The sequence below is a fragment of the Molothrus ater genome, chromosome 3, assembly GCF_012460135.2.
Source record: "Molothrus ater isolate BHLD 08-10-18 breed brown headed cowbird chromosome 3, BPBGC_Mater_1.1, whole genome shotgun sequence".
NCBI classification, from domain to species: domain Eukaryota; kingdom Metazoa; phylum Chordata; class Aves; order Passeriformes; family Icteridae; genus Molothrus; species Molothrus ater.
The window spans coordinates 102,857,012-102,881,979 of record NC_050480.2 but is presented as its reverse complement, the minus strand read 5'-3'; the positions used below and the strand labels follow the sequence as shown (position 1 = coordinate 102,881,979).

Genomic DNA, 24,968 nt, shown 5'->3' with positions numbered 1-24,968 from the left:
ATTCAAATAATTGATGGATTGTAGAGCACTTGTGTGTGTGAGGACACCAGCACTAATTGGAAGGAAAGAAAACCAGCACCAATCATTTTCATTGTGCACTGACAGCTATGTTCTCAAGATTACTTGTGTTGGTAGTACCAAATATTTCAAAAGAATAAGCTGTTAAGTGTAAGATAGAAGGTGATTATAAAACAAGACTCTTGAATGAAATACTTGTCTTGCTAGAGCAAGATTAGTAATTCACTATAAAGGTTATACTATACTGTAAAGTTTGGACACTGAAAACATGAGCAGAAGAGATCAGATAGATCTCTTTTAAGATCTGATACAAGTGCCTTTTTACTCAAACACAGGGAGAAAGAGCAAGATCCACAAAAAGTAAATTCAGAAACTTTCCTATTAAGAACTTTAAACATATGCATGCACACAAACTGAAACAAAAAATCACCCAAAACCTAAAGTGTGATAAAACAAGAATGAAAACATATTTAAAAAACAATATATATTTTAGATAGTGTATACTATAAAACCAGCAAAACTAACAATCCCTCAACCTCTCAAACTGTACACTCTTCTGAGAAAACAAAATTGCAGTTGAGAGAAGGCAGTTGTTAATTTCTTGGAGTGTGCATAACTTTCTCTTTGTGTGCACAACAAAAGGAAGAGCAGATAGCTGGAACGACAAGTATAACAAGCTGAGAATACAAAGCTTAACAAAATCACTGAAGAGACTTTTTCTGTGGAAAAGAAAAAACCTGAAGTTCATGAGTGAAGAAATAGCAAATACACAAGAGGAATGGGTCCAAGGAACAATTTTCTGAAAAAATCCTCCAGTAGCTGCAAACACCAACCTGTTCTAAGGTGATGTTTCCTTTTTACTACTTACTCTCCAGGTTAACATAGACACTGATGCCTCTGAGAGCAACTTGAGTTTAGAACATGTCAATGAAGAATATTCTGCACAGGCTGCTGCCAAAAAACTGCACAAAGCCAGCAGTTATTCCAGAGATCATATTTCTTTTGAAAAGGCTCAAGTTATTTGCTATTTCTTAGCTTATTGTCTTCCTTTTAAGCATATTAAAAAGAGAAGTTTAATAAAGTCTAAGTTAATTCTAATATTCAATTTGTTCTTGATTCTAAAGTTCAATTACTGGATTTTAGTGTCATACATTATTCTACTCTTAATAGAGAAAAAGGTTCCATAATGAATTAATGAATGTTTTGCCACTAGAGTAACAATTCAATGTACAATTATTTACTGTATCTTAGTAATACAAATTGCCAAGTAGTCTTTTTCCCATCTTAAGGTTTGCAATCCATAGTCTTTCTTTGGCACAACTTGACTGCTTATTAAAACTAGGCATTTAAAAAGTGGAAAGAAAGAGATTTCCTTTGTTCCTACAAAGCAAGGGAGACTTTATATAGCAATCTTACTCAGAAAGTAACTTTCTAAAGAAAATCTGGAGAGATAGGTAGGAGGAAACACAGAGAGAAAGAAAAAGAGCAAGGGAAATAGGCTGTAAAAGATTAAAAAAAGGGGTCTAGATATGAGGTCAGCAGCACTTAATGCTGGATTCCTTTACTTTAAGGAAATTGGTGTAAAAAAAGTGATGGCAAGCAGCTGCCTTTTCAAACAGACTGAGAATCCACGCAGTTAATTCAGTTTAGCAATTGTGGGTAGGACTAATATGATGACAAAAATGTTAAGAGGAACCTAAATCCCTAGCTGATTAGCTATCCTAAGTGTCCTAAGAAGCCCCAAACCAGAAACCAGGCTCTACTAGTAGGGATCAGGGGAGATGTTGCAATCCTGCAACCCTGAAAACCTCTGTTCATTTGTCTGTTAGTGCTGGTCATGCTTAAACTCTCTCTGACCCTCTGCCTTTCAGACTCCTGTGCTCTTAGCTGCCTGGTGCCAGCACATCCCCAGAAGGGGGTCATTCTTCACGAGGAAGGGCCACTCAAAATCGATAAACCAGCTATTACCCCAGCTCTGAGCCCTAAGGAAATAGATGTGCCTACAAGAGCAGACTCCATCTTAAATGCACTGGTAACAGCTGCTTTTTGTTCGTTTGAACTTAAAGGAAACAGGCAGAGGATGAAGTCCCTTTATATAGTAATTGAAGCTATGACCTATTTAGATATGAATCTTTCTTCAACTTCAAGCGATTCAGATCTCGATGATTCAATTTCCTTAAAGGCTTTCTAGCTCCTAGACAACAATATCTGTCGATTTTACAATGTGTGAAGAGCTTTAGGAATAGAGGTGAGCAATCCTTTTCCCCTCACTGGAGGCCTAGGTGCTAATCAAGACAATACTATTTTCTTATTACCTCTTTCTGTCTCCTGCCTATTGACTCCCTAATGATTTATGCCCAGGGGCACATCTGCAGCAGTAGAAGGTAGAGTCAGCTTCCTTTCCCATGCAGTTTACAACCCTGTAAAGAGAAGGTTAAAGAGAGGGTTTAAATCTCCATTGCTGGAAAGAACACAAAAGCTGGTATTTATTTTGGGTGAATAATTTTCTGGCTGCACTTCAAAAGGTGTTATTTCCTAACTTCTTCATAAAAGGAAGGGACTAGATCCCTGCTCTTGAGGGAGGATTCCCAGCTCTGAATCCAAGAAGGACTCAATCCTTTTAGAGCATGGGAAGTATCTTGGTGAAGGATGGAGGAAGGCACACCCCGGTTCTGTCTTGGGCAGCCTCTTTCACTGTTTGTGGTGTGTTGCACTTGTAGGTGCCCAACAGATTGTCCAGATTTTGTAGGTGCTCCAGGAACCCTAAGGAAGCTTTTGGGCTAATAACCAGACCTGCTACTGGTCAGCAGGTGGTGGGTGTTGAGGACAGCCTTTGATCTCTGTGGTTAGTTGTGGTCAAATGTCACAAAAAACAAATGTTAAAGTACAACAAAGACTTCTTCCCAGCCAAATTAAATGGAATTTCTGCTAGAATACATGTCTATTGTAAGTCCTCCTAAATGAAGTTTAATCAAAAGCAATGATAACAATGTTAGGAAATCATTATTTCACTGACAAGGATGTTGCTCTGCTGGACAGCACTGATTTACCAGGGCAATTAGAGCCTGCTGATACCCTGACAAGTCTCATACACAGGACACAGAACAAAGAGGTAGAGAACTTCCTGGCTCTTTTATCAGTTTAATCTGAGTTTAGTTGAGCAGAATTTAATTTGAGTTAGGCACAAATCACTTTGTCTCATAGATACCCAAAGTGTAAGACTCCTTTCCTTTAATAAAATACTTTCAAATCTACCAATTAAGAATACCATAGAAGCAAAATAAATGGTGCTCTAGTAAAAACAATACATTCACTTTTGAAAGATTCTTTCTCTAAAGAATCTTTTGGACTTTTGCAAGCATAAAGTTTTAATCAAGTCACAGTCAGAAAATTATTACTGAAACTGCTCTATGTGGAGTAAAGGAGGGGTGGAGATCAAGTCCGGGAAAGATAAGTAATTTTCACAATATCATGAAAATTTGAACAACTATTTGACAACTATGACTTAAATTTGCATCAAAATGGTTGAATCTGTGGGATAGAATTTTTTCTTCAAACAAGCTTCACCTGAAGGTAGTATATCACATTTATTCAGATCAGATATCTTTTTTATGTATCTTTGTTACAAATCTCTGAAAACACATTCAAAATTTTTGAGGTAAATTAGTACAGAGAAATGGAAGACTTAGATTAAAGTCAGTGACCCCTTGATCTTTAAAATAAGAAAAACCCAACCCTTTGCAGAGCTACAGTTGAAATTCTACCAGCATAGCTGGATTTGCTGAAAGACAAGAAGTATCAGAGATGAAATTTTGCTCACAGAAACACTGGAAAACCTACTAGTTTCAGTATGGTTAGGGTTTTGTTCTTTCAATGGATTGCAGCAACATGTAAGAAGAGAAAAAAAAAGAGAGCTCAAAAGCTATTCCTTTGTGTTCCTTAAGGTTAACTTAGAAATAAAAATCCTAAGGTAACTCAGGAGACAGCAAGACAGATGTAAGTTAGAGTACAGGGAATATCTAAAATTTGGAACAAGGTGCAAATAATAAACATCCTCTCTTACACATGCACATACAGAATCACCCACAATCTGTAACTTCAGGAAAGATTTAATCACCTTTTTGAAATGTTTCTGTTTTCCCAGCTGCTGTATTTTATAAATACATACTTCTATGAATACCAATATATATATATACACTATATATGTGGCATTTGTAGCACACTGAATTCCTTACATTCCCTGCAATGTGATTTATCAATTATGCTTTATATTTCTCTGTATCCTCTCTACATGTGTAGTATGCAAACAAACCCAGACATGATGGACTTAGGAATGTTTAGGCACCACTGCCCAAGCTGCTGGCCCTGGATGGAGGCTGTGTCCCAGTGGGAGGTGCTGCTGTTGTGCTCTCCTTGTGAGATGTGCTGCAATGTGACAGCCAGTGGGTGCAGAAGGCAATGGAGTCACTGCCACTCCTGTGCTGGAGGGAAAGAGAGCACTGAATTCACAGGGGCACTGAGCCAGGGAGGGGTGGATGGGAAAAGGAGGCAGAAAGTAGAGACAGGTAATATTATTATAGGAAAAATAAAATATTTTTCATTCTTATGTGCCTTAACTCTTTTGTCAGAGATAACATGAAAGAACCTATTGCTCTGAAACAATTATTTCATCAGGAAACACAGCAGCAGGCTGAATCTTGCAATCCTGAAGATTATTTACAGCATGAGATGTATGAAACCTCTGTATAAATTACTGGAGATGGGAAATCTGCCTTTTGATTTCTGGAAAAAGTCTAGCAAGGAGCAGAAGGCAGTTGCTTAGACTAGAATTCTGATGAAATATGGCATGGGGGATTTGGGTGAATTTACTCCCCATTAAGCAAACAAGCATGTTTATTGATACAGCTGATATGAATAGAAAGCTTTAAAGATAAACGATTCTTAAATTCCAATTTAAGTTGCATTCATATTCTGTCTCCTTTTGCATTTTCAGCATCAGCAATTATTATCAACTTCTTTTTTATTACCAGCCAGTTTCTTTCAAGGCTTCTGTTCTTTAAGGTTTTTAGTGATGAGTAAGACAAATACAATTGTTTTCAACAAGCTATTTTTAGTGGATTAATTTTAGTTGCCAATAGAGATGTCTAAGATTTATGAGCATGTTTAAAAAAATAATAAAAAATTCTAAGAACATGTTAGAATAAAGCCTTTTAAAGGCTTTTTCTACACATCTTCTGTTTGTCTTTTGAGTTATTCAGGTTCCTATGTCATGTTCAACACCTTAGCACCTGGTTTTATTATTCATTGTTCTGAAATAATGCTCTGCAATGCCAAAAGGGAAGATTAAAATGTAAGTAGAATTTGGTACAACAAATCAAGAGAAAGATATGAAGATAAGAGGAGTATTTTTAAAAATTGAGTTACTTTGGATTTTTTGAGGTGTAACTACAGTGCAGAATACTTTTTAATAGATTCCAGATAATTTAATATTAACTGGAAAATAGAGTTTTCAGATCACCATCAAATAGAAAATTCCATACAGTTTAAAGGCAGTTTTGCTGTTTTAAGCTGTTTGTTTGAGTGCAAAGCAAGCATTTATTCAGTGTTTATGGTGTAAGCACTTAACTAGAAAGTAAAAGATTACTTAACAGTACTTGTGTGCGATTGACAGATATTGGAATTTGACTGCACTCTGTGCTACTTAAAATGATAACAAATGAAATGTGTGTACCCAGAAAAGCTGGTTTTGGATGGATGAACTTGATTTGCTGATGAAAGTAAAATGAAATAAATTACACTTCAACCTCTCTGAAAATGGCATGTAATGCTGAACTGAACTGTAAGTATTTCACTCGGAGACTTCAAATAGGTTGTCTAAGATTTTTTTAAACCTAAATAGAGAATAAAATACAATAATCTCCATGAAACTTCTGGAAAGATACTTTAAATTGTCATTTTATGCAGGGAAGCACGACAGAGTTTTGCAGAGCTGATGTGTTGTTAATATGATTATTCCATCTAGATTTATTTTCCCTTTCAGATTTTACATCACTGTTTTATTTATCTGCCTCATAGAAGGAAAATTAGATAAAAATAACAGCATGAAGAAAAATATAGATCAGAATTTAGCTTTATTGACTAAGTCAATATATTGACTTACAATATTTAAGAACAATAAAAACCTTTCCACTGCAATAATTATTTGAAGTGAAGAGTAAATTTTTAAAATTTATTTTCCAAAATCCTGCAGCGTATAACCTGTTTTCTACCAGTGAAGGACAAACTCAGATTTACTGGATAGAAGCTATAAACTATGGTGGAAATGAATTTCTTATTTTCATTGGACAAGATGAATTGGGTCCTTTGTTCCCTATTCTGTCTTCATAAACTGCTTCTAAAATGATTTTTTGATGCATTGTGCACAAAACTATATTTTGATCTACGAAAGTTCAAAGAGACTCGACCACAGAATGTTTAATTCTTTTTTCAGTTATAAGTTTGTCAACACAAAAATCTACCTTGGGAAAGTTGAGTTTGCTAACATTTTCTCAAGGGTGTTTTTTTGTCATATTTCAAACAAATTTTAAGGGAAGTGCAAAGATGCTTTCATGTCAGTGTACCTCATTAGGGAGAGATTAGTTTGAAATATTTAATTTTGCTCTGAACAAAAAGGGAACATTTCAGTATCACAAAATTTTGCAGAGGACAAAAAGTCATCCCAGCTATCATTAAGGTTCCCTTAATGGCTGGAAGATTTCTTCTGCTGTCAAGCTTGGAGGAGAGATTCACGCGTCAGGATGCTGTCAGGATGGGATATGACAACAGCCTCACATCCCTCTCATGAGCTGTAAGGCTGAATTACCTTCTAAAAAGAAAGAAAGAGGGGAAGAAATGTATCTCACCTTGATACAGACATAGCCTGAGTAATTAGTAGTTTCAATCAGGAGACAATCCAGCAACTGTTGCTCTAGCAACAAGCACCCACAGGAGTACCAGTGTCCCCAGAGCTTCCCAGTGTCCCCTAAGATTTCAGGTAAGGGCACTTCAGAGGTGCCTGAAAAAGAGCTGGTACCTGAACATGCACATGTACAATGTTTCTACAATGCAATGCTTCTCCTTATGGTCATAATCTCAGATACTATGGTCCTACTACCAGATTGACCTGCTCTCTTAACTGCCTCTCTGTTATATTTTCCCTTCCACTGTTCCCTTTTCATAATTCTTCTGACCCTGTTTTCATCTTTACTCCTTTTCTTTTGGGGGCAATGTCAGAACCTTTCAATTTCTCAGAATTAGAAGCAACTAAGGAAATCTGTCAGCTCCAGCAATACACAAACCTGTTCACTGAAGTATCCAAATAACACTGCCAATGCCTCTTTTCCTAGCCTTTGTCTTCATTTAGAGCCTTTTAATTTACTGCACATTTACATATTTTAAGACACATTAGCAGAACTTTGATTGTTCTTTATAGGGTCCAGCATGTTAATTCAGCAACAATTATTTCATACATGGAAATTGGTGAAATAAAGATCCATGAAAAGACTGGGAGAAAAGGACTTGGAAGCATGGCATTTTTTTTTCTTTGTGTACTGTTCCTCTGAGAAAGGGGGAAGATTATCAGTGGTCAGACAAGGAACATTAAAGAACTGGATTCCTTAAGACTTCAAGAGTGTGCAGGAGAGACAGGATCACCAGACTCATCCAGAGTAAAGATGGCAGAACAGAGGCAGTTTCTTGATAGTTATTTTTCTGTTAAAGACATAATATATATACGTCCTACAGTGCTATTTATTCTGCATTATTGAATCAGAATTGAAGAATCATGGCTTTGTTGTGTTATTTATTATGCAGAATTAATCTCCATGCCTACGCATGTTTACACTAAGGGTGCTACAGTTACTTTCATGGAGACAAGGTGCAGGGTGCATTACGTCCCTGACATTTTGTGTAGGCTCTTAATCTTACATGCATTTCACACCACTTCACTCTACTAATTCATTGCTAGGGTTGGACCTTGTTACCCCAGCAGCATACACCCCAAATTAAAAATGACTGCAGGATCTAATCACTGACGCTTTCAGGTGTAATTGTTACCCAGTTAATGAGCATGAATTGAAAATCCCATTAATTTCGTTACAACACTTTATTTTGCACACACTTTCTGGACCTGTGATTGCAGGCTTTGTGTAGATTGCCATGCAAATGATGCCTAAAGAGGATGACCTGAAACAGAGGCTAGACAGAGTTAAAGGAATAAAGTGGGTATTTATTGAAAGGCCTTCAAGGGATACACCTTGGGCAGTACAAGAGCTTGGCGATGGCTCTAGCAAAGGTGGACCCAGGATGGACACAATATGCACAACCTGTCATGAATTTTCACACTTTTATAAGTTTTGGCCCATTTACATGTTGGGGTCAATTTTCCAATTACAGCTTTATGTTATGAAGCCCCATCCTCCCAGACTGCTCTCCTCAATTCACCATTGTTTACACTTCTTGAGCCTAAAGCTGCAATGGTGTCCTTGGTTCTCAAGCTGGAAAAGGATTGTTTTGTCAAACTAAACTGTGAAGAGAACTTGCTAACACTATATATGAAGTTCAGAGTCACACACTAAAGCAGTATAGAATCTAAAAAAATATGAAAGCTAAAATTTAAAGCACCACAAATATCTAATTTGAAATAACAGGCATTATGTTCTATTATGTTCTGTCTGTGTTCAGTTCTGTCTGTTCCCAAACCCCATTTCCTCAGTGTCCTGCTTCTCAGATCTTCTGGAAGACTCTGGCTGCAGGTGACAGCACTGTGACCAGTGATGATACTTCTTTTTCCCATGTTCCTCAACATGCCTGATCCAGAGCCTGGATCTGGCCCAACATCTACCTGGTCCTGTTCTGATCTTTAGTGAGGTTCCATACTGGACCTCACTTTTAATATGCCTGTATATACTTTTGTAAGCTTTCGATATGTGTATGTAATTGGGAATCACTGCTCTCAAAGTTTCCCTTTTGATTTGCCACAGTATAAATATGACCACTAAGCTATAAAGTTATCTGTACACCAAAGTGGTCAAATTATGATGCCACAAAAAGCAGCATAATAAACAAAACCACAGAATGATATAGAGTATAACTATTATCAAACTGAGTACAACACACTAAAGTAACTCCTTCTGTAGCTGCCAGGGAAGAAAATCACTTTGACAAAGCAAAGCAAGGGAAGCTTAATAAATAAATGATACAAGACAATTCTTAGCCCTCTCCCTTTTAACTTTAATAGAAAAGTCTCCTAAGGAGAATAATTCCAAAGAGCTTCTAGGAATAGTGAAATGGATAGATGTTTTTGTAAGGGCAAAAAAGATAGGTGAAGCACAAATATGGACTTTCCTGGTCTTCACTGATCAGCACTTTGCCTTTTGCTTTGAAAGCTGTTATTACTCCCTAAATAACCTCCTTGTTGTTACTCCACTTTCTCTGTAATAGGGGTGGCAGCTGTTTGCTATCGTGCGTCACAAGTCTGAAGGTGTATTTCGGTGGTAAATACAGAGTATGAAACCCACTATTTGGATGTCATTCCCACAGCTCAACTAACATGCTGTCACTGTCATTTTAACATCCTAATTACATCAACATTGTCCTTTGTGACTCTCACTGCAGATTTCCAATCAAAATATATGTGATGAGGGAAGTAGCATTATTGCAATCAAACAGCTGAACAGCATCTCTAATCGTAGCTCATTCAACTTCCCAGACACACTACAGAACATAGATCTGAACAGCTAAACATGGCAGGAAATACACCTATGCTGTGAACTGCTGTGGCTTAGAGAGCTGCTGAGGAGCAGCAAACATGGATGAGAATTGCCAGACTTCAGTGCACCTCACTCCTATAACATTGAAGGATGGTAAAGAAAGAGCATAACCAGTATAATTTCTGCCTCTTAGTATCTTTCCTGAGTGCTTGCATATATGTATATGAATTCACACACACACAAAAAAAGTCTCACATGATTAAATTATTTGAAATGTTTTACCATCGGTTTTGTTTCAATTTCATGGTGAACCTAAATCCAGGAAGCCTGAGGTTCCTAGGTTCTTCAGCACTGTGAATACACAGAGATTCCATTTTCCCAAGGAGTACATTTCTAGAAATCACAGCAGTACTGCAAAGCATGAAAAAGTAATGTGCTCTACCCCAAAAACGAAGATGCAAAACATACAGTATTGATTGCAAAAAATCCTACTAGGAGACTGTAGGAAAGCAGCTCCTGAGTTTCACTGCTATTTCCAATAAAGTATAAAGAGCTTGCTGCTTGTTCTCTCAAGGCAGAGAGCCCTTAATGTGGAAGGTTTGAAATAGTCTCGAACAAATGCTCTTTTCTATCTTTTCTGATTGTTTTTCTTTTGATGCCACATGGGTCTGAACCATGACTGCAGCCTATTTTGTGTCAGGAGCAAAAGTGTAGCCAGTTGTGCTGGATACACTTGGCTGCAATGCATCATTAGGAACTGGTTTAGCAATTGTGTAGACCCAGAGTAGAAAAATATTTGAGTGGTGCTCTCTGTGATTTGGAACTCATGAGAGGTGTGGAATGAATATGGTCTGAATATCTCTAGCTCTATTACTGTTACAGAATAATTGCTCTAATTTAGAGAAATTTGCCACGGATTGGATGCTCCTGTCCTGTTTTACTGCATGGTAGGTCTATGTTAGTTAGCATGTGTGGTGAAATATTTTCTGCAGATTTTGGTGGTTTTGTTTTTTTTTGCTTTTCTCCTAAAATGATCCATGAATTTTACACTCCTATCCTCTGTTGACATCTCTACCAGTGAGAGCACTAGTGAAACAAAAGCTTCTTCCCCGATAATGGTATACACATTGCTGTCTGCACATTTGGTGAAGAAAGCAATGACTGTGGTATGCCAGTACTGTCCTTGCTCCTAAAATATGAAGAAATATGAAGAATATGTTTATTTTGTGCAAAAAATACATGAAGCTTTTATTCCGCCGGGGAAAGATATTCTGAGGTCTAAAAAAAGGTTTCAGAACTACTTTCTCTATAAATAACTAAAAGTGTCTCCTTCCTTATTCTGTTATTAAAGAAAAAAAAGGTTAGGATCCTTGCAGAGCTCTCAGATCTAGAATCTGTTCTTGAGCTAAAGCTTTATCCTGAACCATCAAAGCTGTCTGATCTGCAGCAAGTCTTCCCAAATGCACGTGGAGTTCCCATTCACATTCTAGTCTCTTTCTCAGTTTTTTCCTCAGATTGTCAATCTCACTACTTAATCAAGGTACCAGTTTTCAGCATTGCTCCCAAAGGATTGCTGAGTGTTGCAGCAATTGCCTGGCTTTGGAAACCCTGGTATAGCCAGATATGTTACCTGTACACAACCCTGTCTTTTAAGAGATTGTGGAAAGCATAATTACTAGTTTTATATTTAATTTTGCTATAAAGGATTTTATTACTCAAATGAAATCTCCCTCTACACCAAAAGGAACAAGTTTATTTCACTGTAAACTTCTTTACACTTTAAAAGTATAATTTAATTCCTTTACATTGACAACTAACTTCAGATTGCCATAAAAGAGAAGCCGTGATGGCACTTCTGACAGAAATTAGAAATGAGAGTGACCTATTATAAGTTTGAGTGTTGATGACATTTTACCTGGTCTGCTTGAATGTTGAAAGAGCTGATGGGGACAATGGCAAGTCAGATCTTATGCCTTGATTTAGATTCCTCAAACAAAAAATGGAGTTAAAGAGACTCACCTTCTTTGTACAGCATTCTGAAAGTAGGTACAGAAATTATCATGTAACTAATATCGTGTAACTGTTTCTCTTGTACTGACTGAATCCTCTGTTAAGTGAGTAATTGGGGTCTGTGACAGCTTTGGGCTTGCAAATCAGCGCAGATGAGATTCAGCAGACTGGAAAAGCAAAAATCAAAAAGTGATCTATCAGATTACTTCCTAATCTCAGTGTCATGTCAAGTGCACATAGTAGGTTGTAGTAATTGCAGAAGAAACTCTGATTTGCATTTCTGGTAGGTCCAGATCACCAGATCATAGCCTCAATGCGTTTGCTTTCCAAATGAGAACAAAATAAATAATTTTAGTTTGGATGTCATGGGAGCACCAGCTGTAAGTTACCTGAGCTGATGTATCCAACATTTCAGCATGGCTTTAGGGGGGCTGGCTGCCCTGGTGCCCTGCAAAACAACACGGAGCAGAGCTGACTCAATTCTTGAGTATGGCCAGATCCACTGTGCAGCAAAGATCTTACACAGCATAGACATTGTGGCAGTCCTTATGAATCACAATGCATTAGCACTCCTACTACTTTACACCAAAGGGCAATGGGGTCAGAACTTTGCTCACAGGAGGCACGTACAGGTAATAGTAATGCACTGCATGGACCTTGTGTGTAAAGGATTTCCTGTTTGAAAGATTGTCATGCACTTTCCCTTATTGACACCAAGTTCTTTAAGCTGAGAAAATACAGTTTCTATTCTAGTATGACTTCAAAGCCTGGAAAAAGCAGTTTTTAGCCTCGAGGTGTTATGAAGAAGGATAACACTGATGGGCAGAGAGGAAAAGCAGACTAGGCAAATATACCCCAAGCTGATCTGCAGTACAGCTATTATTATTATTACATTTTGTCTGCCTTTATATACTGTATATTTAGAGGCTTGGTAGTAGAGAAGAATTAGCAGTCCCTATTAATCTATTCATTACTTTCAGAGATATTTCAAATGATTTTTTAGTGGCATGGATCTAAACCCAAAGAAATCAATAAGAAGAAGTAGACTACTACAGTTACACATTAGAAAAAAGAAAACTAAAGTATTTATGTAGTTCTGTCCCATGTTACCTTCTTTTTTCTTGCTGCATTATCAGTGTAGTTATGCCATTGTAGCCCATTGCTATTAAAATTAGTTAACAAAGGTTATTTTTGAGAAAGTTTAAAAGTTTTCAGTTGTGCCATTGTCTCTGAGGCAAAATTTACTTCAAATTCCTTCTTCGGTTTTCTTCTCTCAGGTACTTCAGATTATTTTCCCAAAACATGATTTTCAATTCAGAGTTATCTTTTTAATGACATATGAATTACAACAGTGATCACAGATATTTTTTTTCTGTATTATAATTTTAATATGCTCTTAGTAAGCTCATAATATTGCTTTATAAACTTAGTTATAAGAATAATAAGGATGAATGAAGACTCTTATTTCTATTTTCTTTCAGAATCCATTCTCTGTGGGAGCTAAAGAAAAAAGAGCTAAAAAAAGGTGTTGTGACAATAAGAAGATTAAATATTAAGTGTCAGCAAGTGTTTCCATTTCTCTGAAAAGACATATATAAAATTAGCTTTTTAAAGCTTCTTACAGAGTATTCTATAACTGTTTTACGCGGAGTATAAATAAATCACCTAATTTTGGACTAGCCATTTAATAAATATAAAGAATCTTAAAGAAATTAACTCTTTTACACACAAAAAACTTGTTAATTCTCACTATGTGAGTCTAATGATGATGGCCACATTAAATTCCTGATTTAGTACATACTAATGGTTTTGAGAACAAGTGTAATTTAATCAAGATGTTGCAGAATTCTACAAAGTCCCAAGTCAAAAGAGTAAGCTTGGTGAAACGCATCCTATTTGTGGAAGGAATAAGGTCCCACTTTAAAAAATCACCTGACATCCATATGTGACAGTAAAACAATCAATGTTTTCAAAAATAACCTAGACATTTTAATTGGGACTTCAATCTTGTAAAAGTTAGGCATATTTTCTAAATTGGGTGTTTAATCTATTTTCATATTTGAGGAGAGAGACTACTAAGTAAGTAATTCACAGAATAGATGTCTTTTAGGAAGACTAGATGCTTATTTCTTATTTACTCTAGGGATGTAGTTATTAATCCTCTTTTGGAGTCAAGTGGATGAAGGAGTAGAATCTTTCTGGGTTGGCAGGTGGTGAATGTAAGGAACATCTATTAAATGCCATCCTAGAAAATCGGAGAATAAAATCCAAATTCCTTCTGTGTTTGATTTGGGTTCTTATCTTCCAGGAAAGAAATCTAACAACTAAGCTGTAAGGAGGAATTCAGAAATAAGGGTCTTTGTGCATCACAGGTGAGACTTAAATACTTGACTACTGTAACAGAATGTGATTCTTACCAGAACATTGTGGCTGTGGAGACAAAATCTTCCATCTGTGATGCATCCTAGAATACAGCAGCTTCATGTGACAGATTGCAGAATGGGCAAATATCTGTTTTAAAATGAAACAAAACACATTTTAAGGACATCTTGTGACATCATAAGTCAGTGCTTTCAGCTACATGTCAATTAGCTATCCTTCCTCTCTCTCCATGCTGACTTATGTGAAGTTCAGTCCACATAAAAATCCAAAAATCCTGAGGGGGTGAGACGTACTATAGGGAGAGCACGTTTTGATTTGAGAATCCTAGGAGGTAATGACATGTCCCCAGGCTTTTGGTAGCTCAGTCGCAGTAGAAAGGTCTGTGGCTTCCTCAGAGCCAAGCAGCCAATCTGGATTTTCATGCTGGAGACTCCATCAACAATTTGGATGAAGAGGTCTCCAGAGACAGCAAGTCTACACGGCAGCTGAGAGGGTGGAATGTCCCACAGGTGCCTTAACATTTGGACTTAGTAACATGAGGCTGTTGCCTAAGTCCTCTTCAATGAGACTTTGACTCTCTAGGTTCTATATGAAATATTTCCATAAGTGCCTGTAGGTTAAATGTTTTACTTTTATGTAAGGACCTGAAAATTCAAATAATACACCAGAGAGAGAATCTTTACTAAAGATTCTGGGTATTATATTAAGCTGTTAACATTCCTACTTTCAAATTCTGTCCTCTCCATGCCTTGTACATGCTTTTGAAAATGAGATTTTAGAAATTCTTTCATAACATACTGTGAAAAACTACCCTCCCATTTCACTGGAAAAATGCAGAAATTTTGTTGTTTCAAACACTGACCTAATTTTCATAACATCAGGTTTCCCTATAATGAAGAAATATAGTGTAAATACAAGTTTTTTAGGGCTTTGATATGTTTGAAAACAAAATCCAATTAAACTCCTATATTTGCTAATCTTTGTCTTAATAAAGTTGCTGTGGGTGTTATTGGCTGTTTATATCATGAGAACATGGCAAAGCAGCATGATTATTTTCATATTTGTGTTTAGATATTTTTCCATTATAAACACATGAGAAAATCTGCTTGAATCTTTTCAATATAGAAATCAGCAAATAGTTTTTAAAAGGAGAGAAGGTAATTAACTTCACTTCTTAATGATGCTCTTAATTTAAACTATGCAAGAGATGTTTAATGAGTGAGAGAAATGTTGCAGAAAAAACCTGTTCTTCAGTTAAAAAAACAAAAAAGAATCAGCAGAGTTTGAATCTATTTGTACATCTTCAGCAGACTTACTCTGTGACCTTAACCAAAGTGTTTCATTTTTGTACCCTGCAGTTTTTCTACAAAACAGAAATAATAAGAGTCAACTTGCTGAGAGATTGTGGGCCTTAATTGTTTAGTATTTATATCTTCTGAGAGAATATAGATAGGATTGCAGAATGTGATGAATGATTAGCATTCTTTTGCTATTACCAAGCTCTGATATTTTTGCCCAGCTATTTTATCATACAAAAATCTTTACTTTTTATAGCCCTGTATCCAACAACCACCCTGACTGAAATGTATTGAGCAACAAATATGAAGTCCTTCTCGTGCCTCTTAAATGTAATTAGTGCCCAAATTACTCTCAAAAGCAATAGAGAACAATAACAGTCTACCTCCACTGATTGTACCTGCCAGTTCCACAGGAAGATGAGTAGAGTGTCTTCTAGGTCAAATATATTTACCGCAATTTAATGGTTTAAAGCCCCCAAATCAGCACACAACTCATTGTCTTCAGGTTTAGCATGCAGCTTCCTGGAGACTGAAGAAAACCTCAGCTTTCTGCTTCTGATTGCTCGTAGGCAACAGACAAGATTTGTTTTGCAGGTGATAAGTTCCTGAAGCACAGGTCTGGCCCACACAGCTGCTGGATCTGGGCACCCCAGACAGAACATGAAGCAAACCTCTCAAGCAGAACTAACAAGAAAAAGGCTACATAGGTGCCAAATGCTCTCTCATGGTTGGTGAATTGTTCAGAGAAATTGCAGAGTAGTGCTTGTGATGAACAAGTACTGCTACTTTGAAGCAACAAGCAATTGCCAACAAATACTTACAAAAATTTCCTACCTAGTTCAACAGAAAGAGGTTAATGATCTTTTTTATGAAAACGTTTTCTTATTGTTATTGGTCTTACTTCATGTATTGTTACTTTGGATTGGGGTGTGTGGACAAAGGTCTTCAAATATCTGATGCAGCTAAGCAAGTGGAACTTCCAACCTGACTTATTTGTCAGCATGTACTAGGAGAGGGTGCATGTATCCTTTCTGGTTATAAAAATAATTTTATTTTGCATGGTGAAAATTATAATGCTTTCACACAAAATATGTAACAAGACAACAAAACCAGGGAATTAGTACTCTTTCCTATCTACATTTAATCTTGCTTTGTGGAGTTTGCATATATGTATTCTCATATACATATAGTATATATATATGAGAATATAGAGTAATATAAAATGCAATGACATCAGAAACATTCTATACCTTGACTATAGAATAAGCTGAACTATAGATCCTGAACTGTCATAAACAGGGTGCAAAACAGTGTATATAAAACTCTTATCTGTACATGTCTTCTCTACCTTCTTTTAAAATAAAAATCTAAAGGGCAGTGTCACTACCTAGGATGTTGCAGACTGTGAAGAGCATTTTATTTGAAAACTGCAAGCAGCAGCTCAAGATATAAATTCCATCATGCCATTACAAACATGAAAATGAATGAAACCAAAAAAATCCCAAAAGAAAATAAAGTCTGTCCACAATAAACATAGATCCAAAAATGGTTTATGAAAGTGTTGTGGTAAAGAAAATAACACAATAAAATAATTAAAAAATAAAAAATAATATAATTATAAAATATGGAATAAAGTTTGCTGTGTAATTATTTACTTATTTATTTTATTTATTATTTGAAATTATTATCTTTGTAATTTAAAATGGTATCAGTAACATGCAAAAATATGATAAATTTTCCTGTGATGAGAAAAACCAGCTTTTTCAGGACAGAATCATAGTCTCCTATCAGGGTTGAATAGACTTAACCATTTGTCAATATGACAGGTCTTAAATTCACAGAAAATAACACAGGGATGCAAAAAGTACTATTTCATATTATTGAATGCTAAGGACATCAGAGCTACTAGCCATGACAAGTGAAAATGACAAATCCAAACCATGTAGCAAGTATGTTAAATAATGTTTGGAGCAAAGAGTGCAAACTTTACAACTTACTGGTAAAAAAATTTTGAATGCCCTTAGAAGGACAAGATGCAGATATTTTTGACCAATATGATCATATGTTTAATGTGCCAAATACATTTACAACCCTGGAATCATTTACAATCTATCAGATTAATCTAACTATATAAGTGTCAGATGTGATTTGAAGAAGCAGAAGGAAGAAATGCAATTAGAATATCAAAAAGGCACAATATATTTATTCTGTTTTGAATTACTGCTGTCCAACTTTCCCATGTATTTGTCACACCTCTCCAATCTGACCTTCAGGGTAAAGAACCAAACACGCAAAACATCAGGTTTCTTATTTTATACTCACAGCCTTTTTTTGTCCTTTTCTAGCTATTTCAAATCCATTTAATATTTCAGTTGTAGTTTGGGTATTTTCAGACCTAAACAGAAGAGTTTCTTGTTTTTTTAATGGTAAAAAAGTGAAAAAAAATTGATTTTTACCTGGTTCATGCACTAAAAGATTTCTCTTAGTTCACTCTCATTGACTTTCTCAGTAAAACTCCTCTTGATTAGCCTCTGGTTTTCTCTGCAGTATGCCAAATTCTCCTTCAAAGCTGGGTCAAAGGCTTTTGAGTATTCCCAACTTGCTGGTGTGTAGGGTAAGGATTTCAGCTGAGTGTTGTAGCTTCCATTAAAACAGTCTGGTGTGCTAAGGATAAAACAAGCCTTGCACCAAACCCAGAGCAGGCCTTGGAGAGCAGCTCCAGGGGATAACCAGCATGCTGCACACCCTTACCTTCAAGCAGCTGAAGAACACTTGGCTTAAAGCATTCAGTAGATATGTTCTTAAAAGGCCAAAGTTGTACTTCAGGAACACATACTAATTTAAAATGGAATTAGCAGCTACTTGCTACAGTGAGATTTCCCAGAGAGAGACTCTTGAGGATGCTCTGAGCAGTTCTTTTACACAAAATATTGAAAATGAATTGCAGCACAAAACCTCTTAACTCCCTACACTTACCAAAGGCATCTTTTCCCACTCCCTCTCTTCCAATAGACATTTTTTTTCAGTGTTTCTGTTTACTCCCTCAGAGAAATCAGAAGTGAGTGTGTGTCTTTGCTCTTTTTTTTTCTCCATCTGATATCGCATTAGCTCTGAGTCACCTGCATTCTCCTGAGCTCTCAGTCTGATCTTGTCTAGGAATTGCACTCATTAGCTCAGCTGAAACAACAGCTCACAAAGACATCACTAGCATCATGTACAGAGCACAGAGTCAAGGTCAGGCTGCTTAACATATGCATTTGTTCAGCTGTTTCTGAATTTCCTCCTGCAAATGTGAGCTTGGGGACTGAGTGAGCTTGCTCAATGCTTCTAGAGATCCTAAATGGAATAATTTGATGTAAGGTTCTTACATCTGGAAAACTGGGTTTTCAGCTTTAATTATTTTTTTGCTGTTGTTTTAAAGGCTATTTTAAAATTTCAGCTACTTCAAATAGAAAAGATACTGTTAGAGTGTATTACATTATCTGAGAAATACTTAAATACATGTAAATGGTAGCTGTACTATAAAACATGTGGAAAATAGTAAAGTTAAGACTAAAAAGGAAGTTGCTATTTCCTGATGGCTCTAAACTATGATATATATAATGAGAAAAATTGTCACTTTTGTTCAAACTGAAAATCTGAAGTACTTTTTTTGTATACAATACACTTTATTATTCAGTGGAATTTGACTTGCACTTTTGCTTTAGGAGTGATGTCTTGCTTAATAGAGGATGGACAGAGCCTACTTCAAACTGACTTGATTTGTGTAATCAGGTAGCTCAAATTTTTTTAATATTTTGCAAAATTATATGACCACAGAACCTGTTCCTGTATGAAGATGTAGTTTAACTGGTTTATGTAACACTTAGTTGAAACTTGTAAAATATTATAATAATAACATATCTTTTGTCAAGTTCCTAGAGGGCTCCATCAAAACAAAAATTCAATTGTGTTTGTATTATGAACATTCCCTTGCAGGTGGAAAACTTGCCACAAGAAATATTTTGCCTGAGCCAAGATACAGTAAATGATGGCAGCAAAAGAGGAGAAGAATGATAAGACAAAAATAGAGAAAGAAAGATCATGCATTTAAGTATGCAGGTCCCAATGGCTTTAGAAAACTTTAAATATCTGATCTATATCAGCCATCCTATTTGCTAGTGAACTCATACCAGAGTGCTATCTTCTTTTTTTGGTGTTTTTTAACTTTTCTTTCCTTAGTTGTTAATGGCAAGATCAACTTGAGGAGCCTATTGTAGCATTAAAGGGCAACCTAGAGGGAACTTGAAAGGTGTTTCCTACCACAGCAGCTAAATGATGTGAAGATGGACAGGTTCCAAGGTGAGCACAATGGCAAAAACATAAAGGCTGACTCTGATGTAGTAGGAAACAGGAGAAGGAGAAAGAGCTTCAGAACAGAAGCAAACCTGTAATATCAACTGACATGACTATTTTGGCAGCTGTATTTTATATGAGCAGAGCAGAGCAATGAGGAGCCTGGTCAAAAACTTAAGAGAGCAGAGGAGGGCTTTAGCAGCAATAAAAGAAAACATGGTATAAGCTCATCTGAAGGAACCACATGGCTTTTTCATGGCAATAAAGGCAATGGAAAAGGAGGAACTGAAAATTTTCTCTTGCAAGTTAAGGCATCGCTGGGTTTTTAATGTTGGATTATCTGAACAATCTGCAAGCACTGCCTCATGGCAATCCAGTCTAATGGTGGGAAGGGATGGAACATCTAGGTAAGAAAAACACAGAGTATTCCTATGTCCACACACTATGTCAATGTTCTTATTGCTGACCCTCATTTTATTCCCTTTCTTTCCCATGTACTTTAAAAATATTCTATATAGCAAATATTTTCCAGTGTGGTCTTCTGTCTCTCCAGGCTGATTTGTTTTCTCAGTGCTTGCTGAATACTCTGAATGAATAATCTGAAATCTTTAAATCTAATTGCATTATTTATTATCTTTTTGAGTAGACAACTAACTCTGCACTTAGCCTCTGAAGTGGTGGAACTTGAGTGGATGATGTCTTGTTTGCCACAGAGGCAAGCATTGTCTTCTCTTTCTCCTTTTGCAATGTGACTACCACAGTGAAGGTTCTGTCCCCTTAATCCTTTTAAAGAAGAGACCTTTTCTACAGGATATGTCCTCTCAGAACACAAGTGAGGAGGGAGGGTTATAAAATGCATTTATACTTCACAAGTAGAAGCCAAAAGGCATTTATAGCCAGTAACAGGGATGCTGTTTGTATGAAATATGTCTCAATAACTGCACTGCTCCTGAGTTAAATAATTTCCTTACCCATTTTTCTATCATTTCTCCATCAAATTACAAGTATGATATCTGAGTGCAAAATAGCCCTAAGATTGCCCTGACATCTACAATTCTTTCCCAAACTGAAAGATTCCATCCCAGATAACACTCACAAATCGTCTTTCCATCCTGCAACCACTCACTTCCCTTTTAACATTAATCTCCAAAGTGAAATTATCCTAAACACTCTTTGAAATACATCCTTCACAAGTGTTAGGAATAATTTCCTCTGCTCTGAACTCATATGCATCTTCTAGTCATTTATGCAGGCAGCATATGGCCACTTTTTTTCTGGCTTTCCTGCCTTTTCTTATAATCTAAATCTTGTGGCAATTTTGTAACTTTTTTCTAATGAAAGGAAATTGAAGAATGTGAGAATACATGCTCAGACTCACTTGTCTTAAGAACTAGGAAAGGGTTCAGGCAGATACAATTTAATGCTGCAAAGCCTAAAACTTCCACACTTGGAGCCAAGTGTAATGTTTGCACTGAGGAGTGCATTGTGCTGCTGAGAAGGGGAGCACTTGGAGTTGGGTTTGCAATATAAAATCAGGTGCCCCTGTTCCCTTGAACAAATGGAACATCTACATGTGTACAAGAGGGATTTGCACTTAGCAGCAGCTGAAACAGTTTGATGCTTAAACCAGTCCAGAGCAGGGTCAATCTACAACTCCATTTTCCTTACAAGCAGGCATCTTCAGGTGGTAGGTGTCACGTCTCTTAAACAGAATAAGGGTCCTGAAGCCCAGCCCCTGCCCTTGGCTACCAAATAAGGTGTTAAGTGGCCTTTCCTTCCTAGATGTGAAGGATATATGATTGTAGAGTACAGCACTCAGAATTGTTAAGGTTGGAAAAGACCTTCAAGAACATCAAATCCAAGTAAAAGCAAGTATTTTCAGAAGAGTGACCAAGCCAACAAACCAACAAACTCATTGCGGAAAGATGTTGGTGAAACAACTTCTATTTTTCCCCTGTTGCATTTTGTCAGCCAAGAATATGAAAGAAATGGCGGCCAAAAGGATTGTGTTTTTTCCACATCTCACCAGTGCAGAACTTTGTATTACAACACACACCTAAGAAAGAGTGTTCTAGAGGAATCCTGCCAATATGCTCAATTGTAGGTCCTTAGTAAATATAATGTTTGACCTGGAGATAATTGAAAAGATAAGAAATAAATTCTTCCTGTGCTGAGAAGGCATAAAGCCAGAATAGTTATAGTCGGTTTAAAACACTCATCTTCAAAACAGAGGCTTCACCCATGAAGCTCGGATGCTACTTTGAATTTAGACTTGGAAATTATTTTTTTTTCCATCTGAACCTCCTGAATGTTCACACTTAAACTAAGCAAAATTACTCATGACCTTAACATTGAACACAAACAAAGTATTTGGATGGTATGGACATGAGGTAAAATATATGATTCTTAATAATGGAAGTGGGATTTTCCAAGTTCCCGGCTGGGTTAGTACAAACTTGTCTCCCTTATCTGCCAACCCATATATACAACCAGCATGGCTACTTTGGTTCCAAATTACAGGGCACCTAGCTGCTTCTGTTCTGATGGGAAAGCCCTCTTCTCTTTGGGAAAGAATTTTGCAAATCTTGAAAGCCTTTTTAAACTTTCTCCAGCTTCATTCAAGAAAGCCTATTGGTTACTGATGTTTACACTAGGTAAGTTGTCCTCATGGGAATTAGGCAGCATAATACTTTCTAGAACAGAGCTAGTCTCTTGAGACCTCAAAGCCTTCCTACATAAAGTGCTGCTTGTTGATAATTTCTTTCTTGGTTCACATATGCACAAAAATACCAGTAAGTATCTAAATAGTATTGAAAAACGGATTAAAATTTACTCGTGTTCTATTACAAAAAGGTACAAAATACTACATAATTGTCTTTAGAACTAAAATGTTTCACAACTTTTTAACATTTTATCTCCTTTTGCTGATTCAAATTCAACTCATATATAAAAATAAGTAATTAAAAAAAAGTATTAAAGCGAATGTCTAGTCTTTTGATAATACAAATCTGCTGCTTCAGCCTCAAGTAGTTTCTCTTCCTGTGCTGTTAAATTGATTGACAGTCAATCCACTTTGTTCATCAAAAGATTTGAGGAAGCCATTTCCACCACAAGTTCTTCTCTGTAACTTTTAAAACATCAGATAACTTATTTTATCTTTCCAGATGAAATGGCATTCATTGTATCTCAGGGGTTTTTTTTTGCGTGTTTGTTATCCATAGGTTATCTTAATTTGACTTTTTCTTTTCGTCAGTTTTCTGTCTCTTTTTCATTGTCCCAGTTTAATCTGATCCTGTGATTTTTTTTCCTAGAAGAGATTTTTTGCTATTCATCTTAGTTGACAACATAATTTTTCTTGAACTATTTCTTATGCTCTTGTCTAACTAGCTATGATATAAATCTATTCCACTTGCAGAAAGGGCAGTTTGTACTTCCTTAATTTACCTACTTCAAGACACAAAACTGATTTTAATATAATTTTCAATATAAGCCAAACATGTTGTATTAAACTAGAATCACTCTGTGTTTCTCCAAAACTCAAAATATTCTAAGGATGTTGGTATTCCTTATTGTGCTAGTTTTCTAAAGGAACTATAAAAGTAATTTTCATTAATGTGTGTTGATAATTCTACTGAGCTGTTACTCACGAGTAGAGAGTTAAGCACAGGCAAAAGCATTTCCCAGGAATAATTTTAAGATAATGATCATCTTGGGTAGTTATTTAGAGAATATTGTACTGAAGCAATTTGGATTCAAGCAGCCTATTTTTGGTTTGAAAAAGGCAAGACTAAGGCACATGCACATGATTCCTCACACCTACACGTGAGCACAAAATTTTTTGTACCTCAATCTAAAAAAAGGGAACATTACCTTCAACAGCTGTAATGTGGGACAATAACATAGTAGCTTGGCCAATAGATTTAAAACAAAAAAAAAAAAGTTATTTTTCTTGTGTAAGTTCTGCTTGATTGAAAAGTTCATGATCATTTCCCAAATCAAGAGTTATATTTTCCCCAGCATATATGTCTGTATCCTGTGTCCTTTGGAGACACTGTAGCAATGTGTAGGTAAATATAAGAGAGCAGAACAGGCTTAATAAAAATCAACAACAGATTTGTTTGAATAAGGATTGCATGATCAGGATTTTTACTAGCAGGCTGGCAAGTATCCAAGGTTACAAGTGCTTAGAGGGAAAGAATACACAAAGAGTGAAGGCAAGCTGAAATTTAGGGTAAAAATATTTTACCATTTGAGAACTCTTGTCTTGGGAATATATAGCAACTTTATATTTTCACTTTATTTCTGCAGTGCTAGATCATACAAGCCTGACCTGTGTTGGCCCTAGAATTTCCATCTGTATGTATTAGGGCAAACTATATACCTTGGAGCTATTCCCTGCTCAGTCTTTCCAGTTATTATTCCTAAAACTGACACACATGAGTTGGCAATAGTTGAACTAGTAGAAGATAAGTGACTTTTTGCTGCATTTCCCCCTCATCCACTTAAGAAAATTAAGTGATGTAGCATAGATTTTATATGTAGAAGACTTCTCTTCCAGAGAATTATAAAATATGTAATCCATTGGTATAGAATTTTTCTCTGAAGTGAAATGTCCTTAATGTTGCAAATGGGCAGTTCTAACCAGCTCATTTTTGTCCTTTTGTTGGTGTGTCCTTCACATGGGTGTGATTCATGCCACCAAAATAGTGTCACAGCTAGTGTAGAATTGAACATTTATCTAATAAAAATAATTTCACTGCAAAAATATTTTGGTTTTTTTTTTTTTCTCTGCACAGGAATTAGAATATCCAACCACTATGAAAACTGAAAAAGAACTGTGCAGTTGTCCTACTGACACTACTGCACTACCAAAGAAGACACTATTGCCTATAGAAGAATCCAAATTCAAATATAGGAATAAAATGGATAAGGGAGATGAGCCACAATTAAAACAAAAACCAAACCATTGAAAAAAGCCCCACTCCAAAGGGTTCTTTGCCCAATCTTTTGGGCAAAGAACTGAGTTGGTAACTAATTTTCATCTTGTAGCAGAGCATGGGAAAAAGAATAGTGAAATAAATCAAATATATCTAAATGAAAATATAATATATGAGTAAATATATGAATGAATATATTTATAAATATATAAATGAATATATAAACCACTTTATATTTA

The 24,968-nt window shown here is 36.1% G+C and overlaps 1 protein-coding gene across 12 annotated transcripts in view; it reads right to left on the bottom strand.

Moving 5' to 3' along the window:
* Window positions 1–24,968, bottom strand: part of FUT9 (fucosyltransferase 9) — a 105,364-nt gene that overhangs the window by 17,813 nt on the left and 62,583 nt on the right. For 4 of the 12 annotated variants that reach the window (XM_054514262.1, XM_036379989.2, XM_036379990.1 and 1 more), the window contains exon 2: window positions 14,195–14,288. The exons of 3 other annotated variants lie outside the window; for them this stretch is intronic. In XM_054514262.1, coding sequence (XP_054370237.1) covers window positions 14,195–14,261 — 67 coding nt within the window. In that variant the 5' untranslated portion in view covers window positions 14,262–14,288. Of the gene's footprint in view, window positions 1–2,333; window positions 2,439–11,786; window positions 11,945–12,166; window positions 12,199–14,194; window positions 14,289–24,968 lie in introns of those variants that run through there. 5 more of the 12 variants (XM_054514263.1, XM_054514264.1, XM_036379993.1 and 2 more) reach the window with 4 other exon arrangements.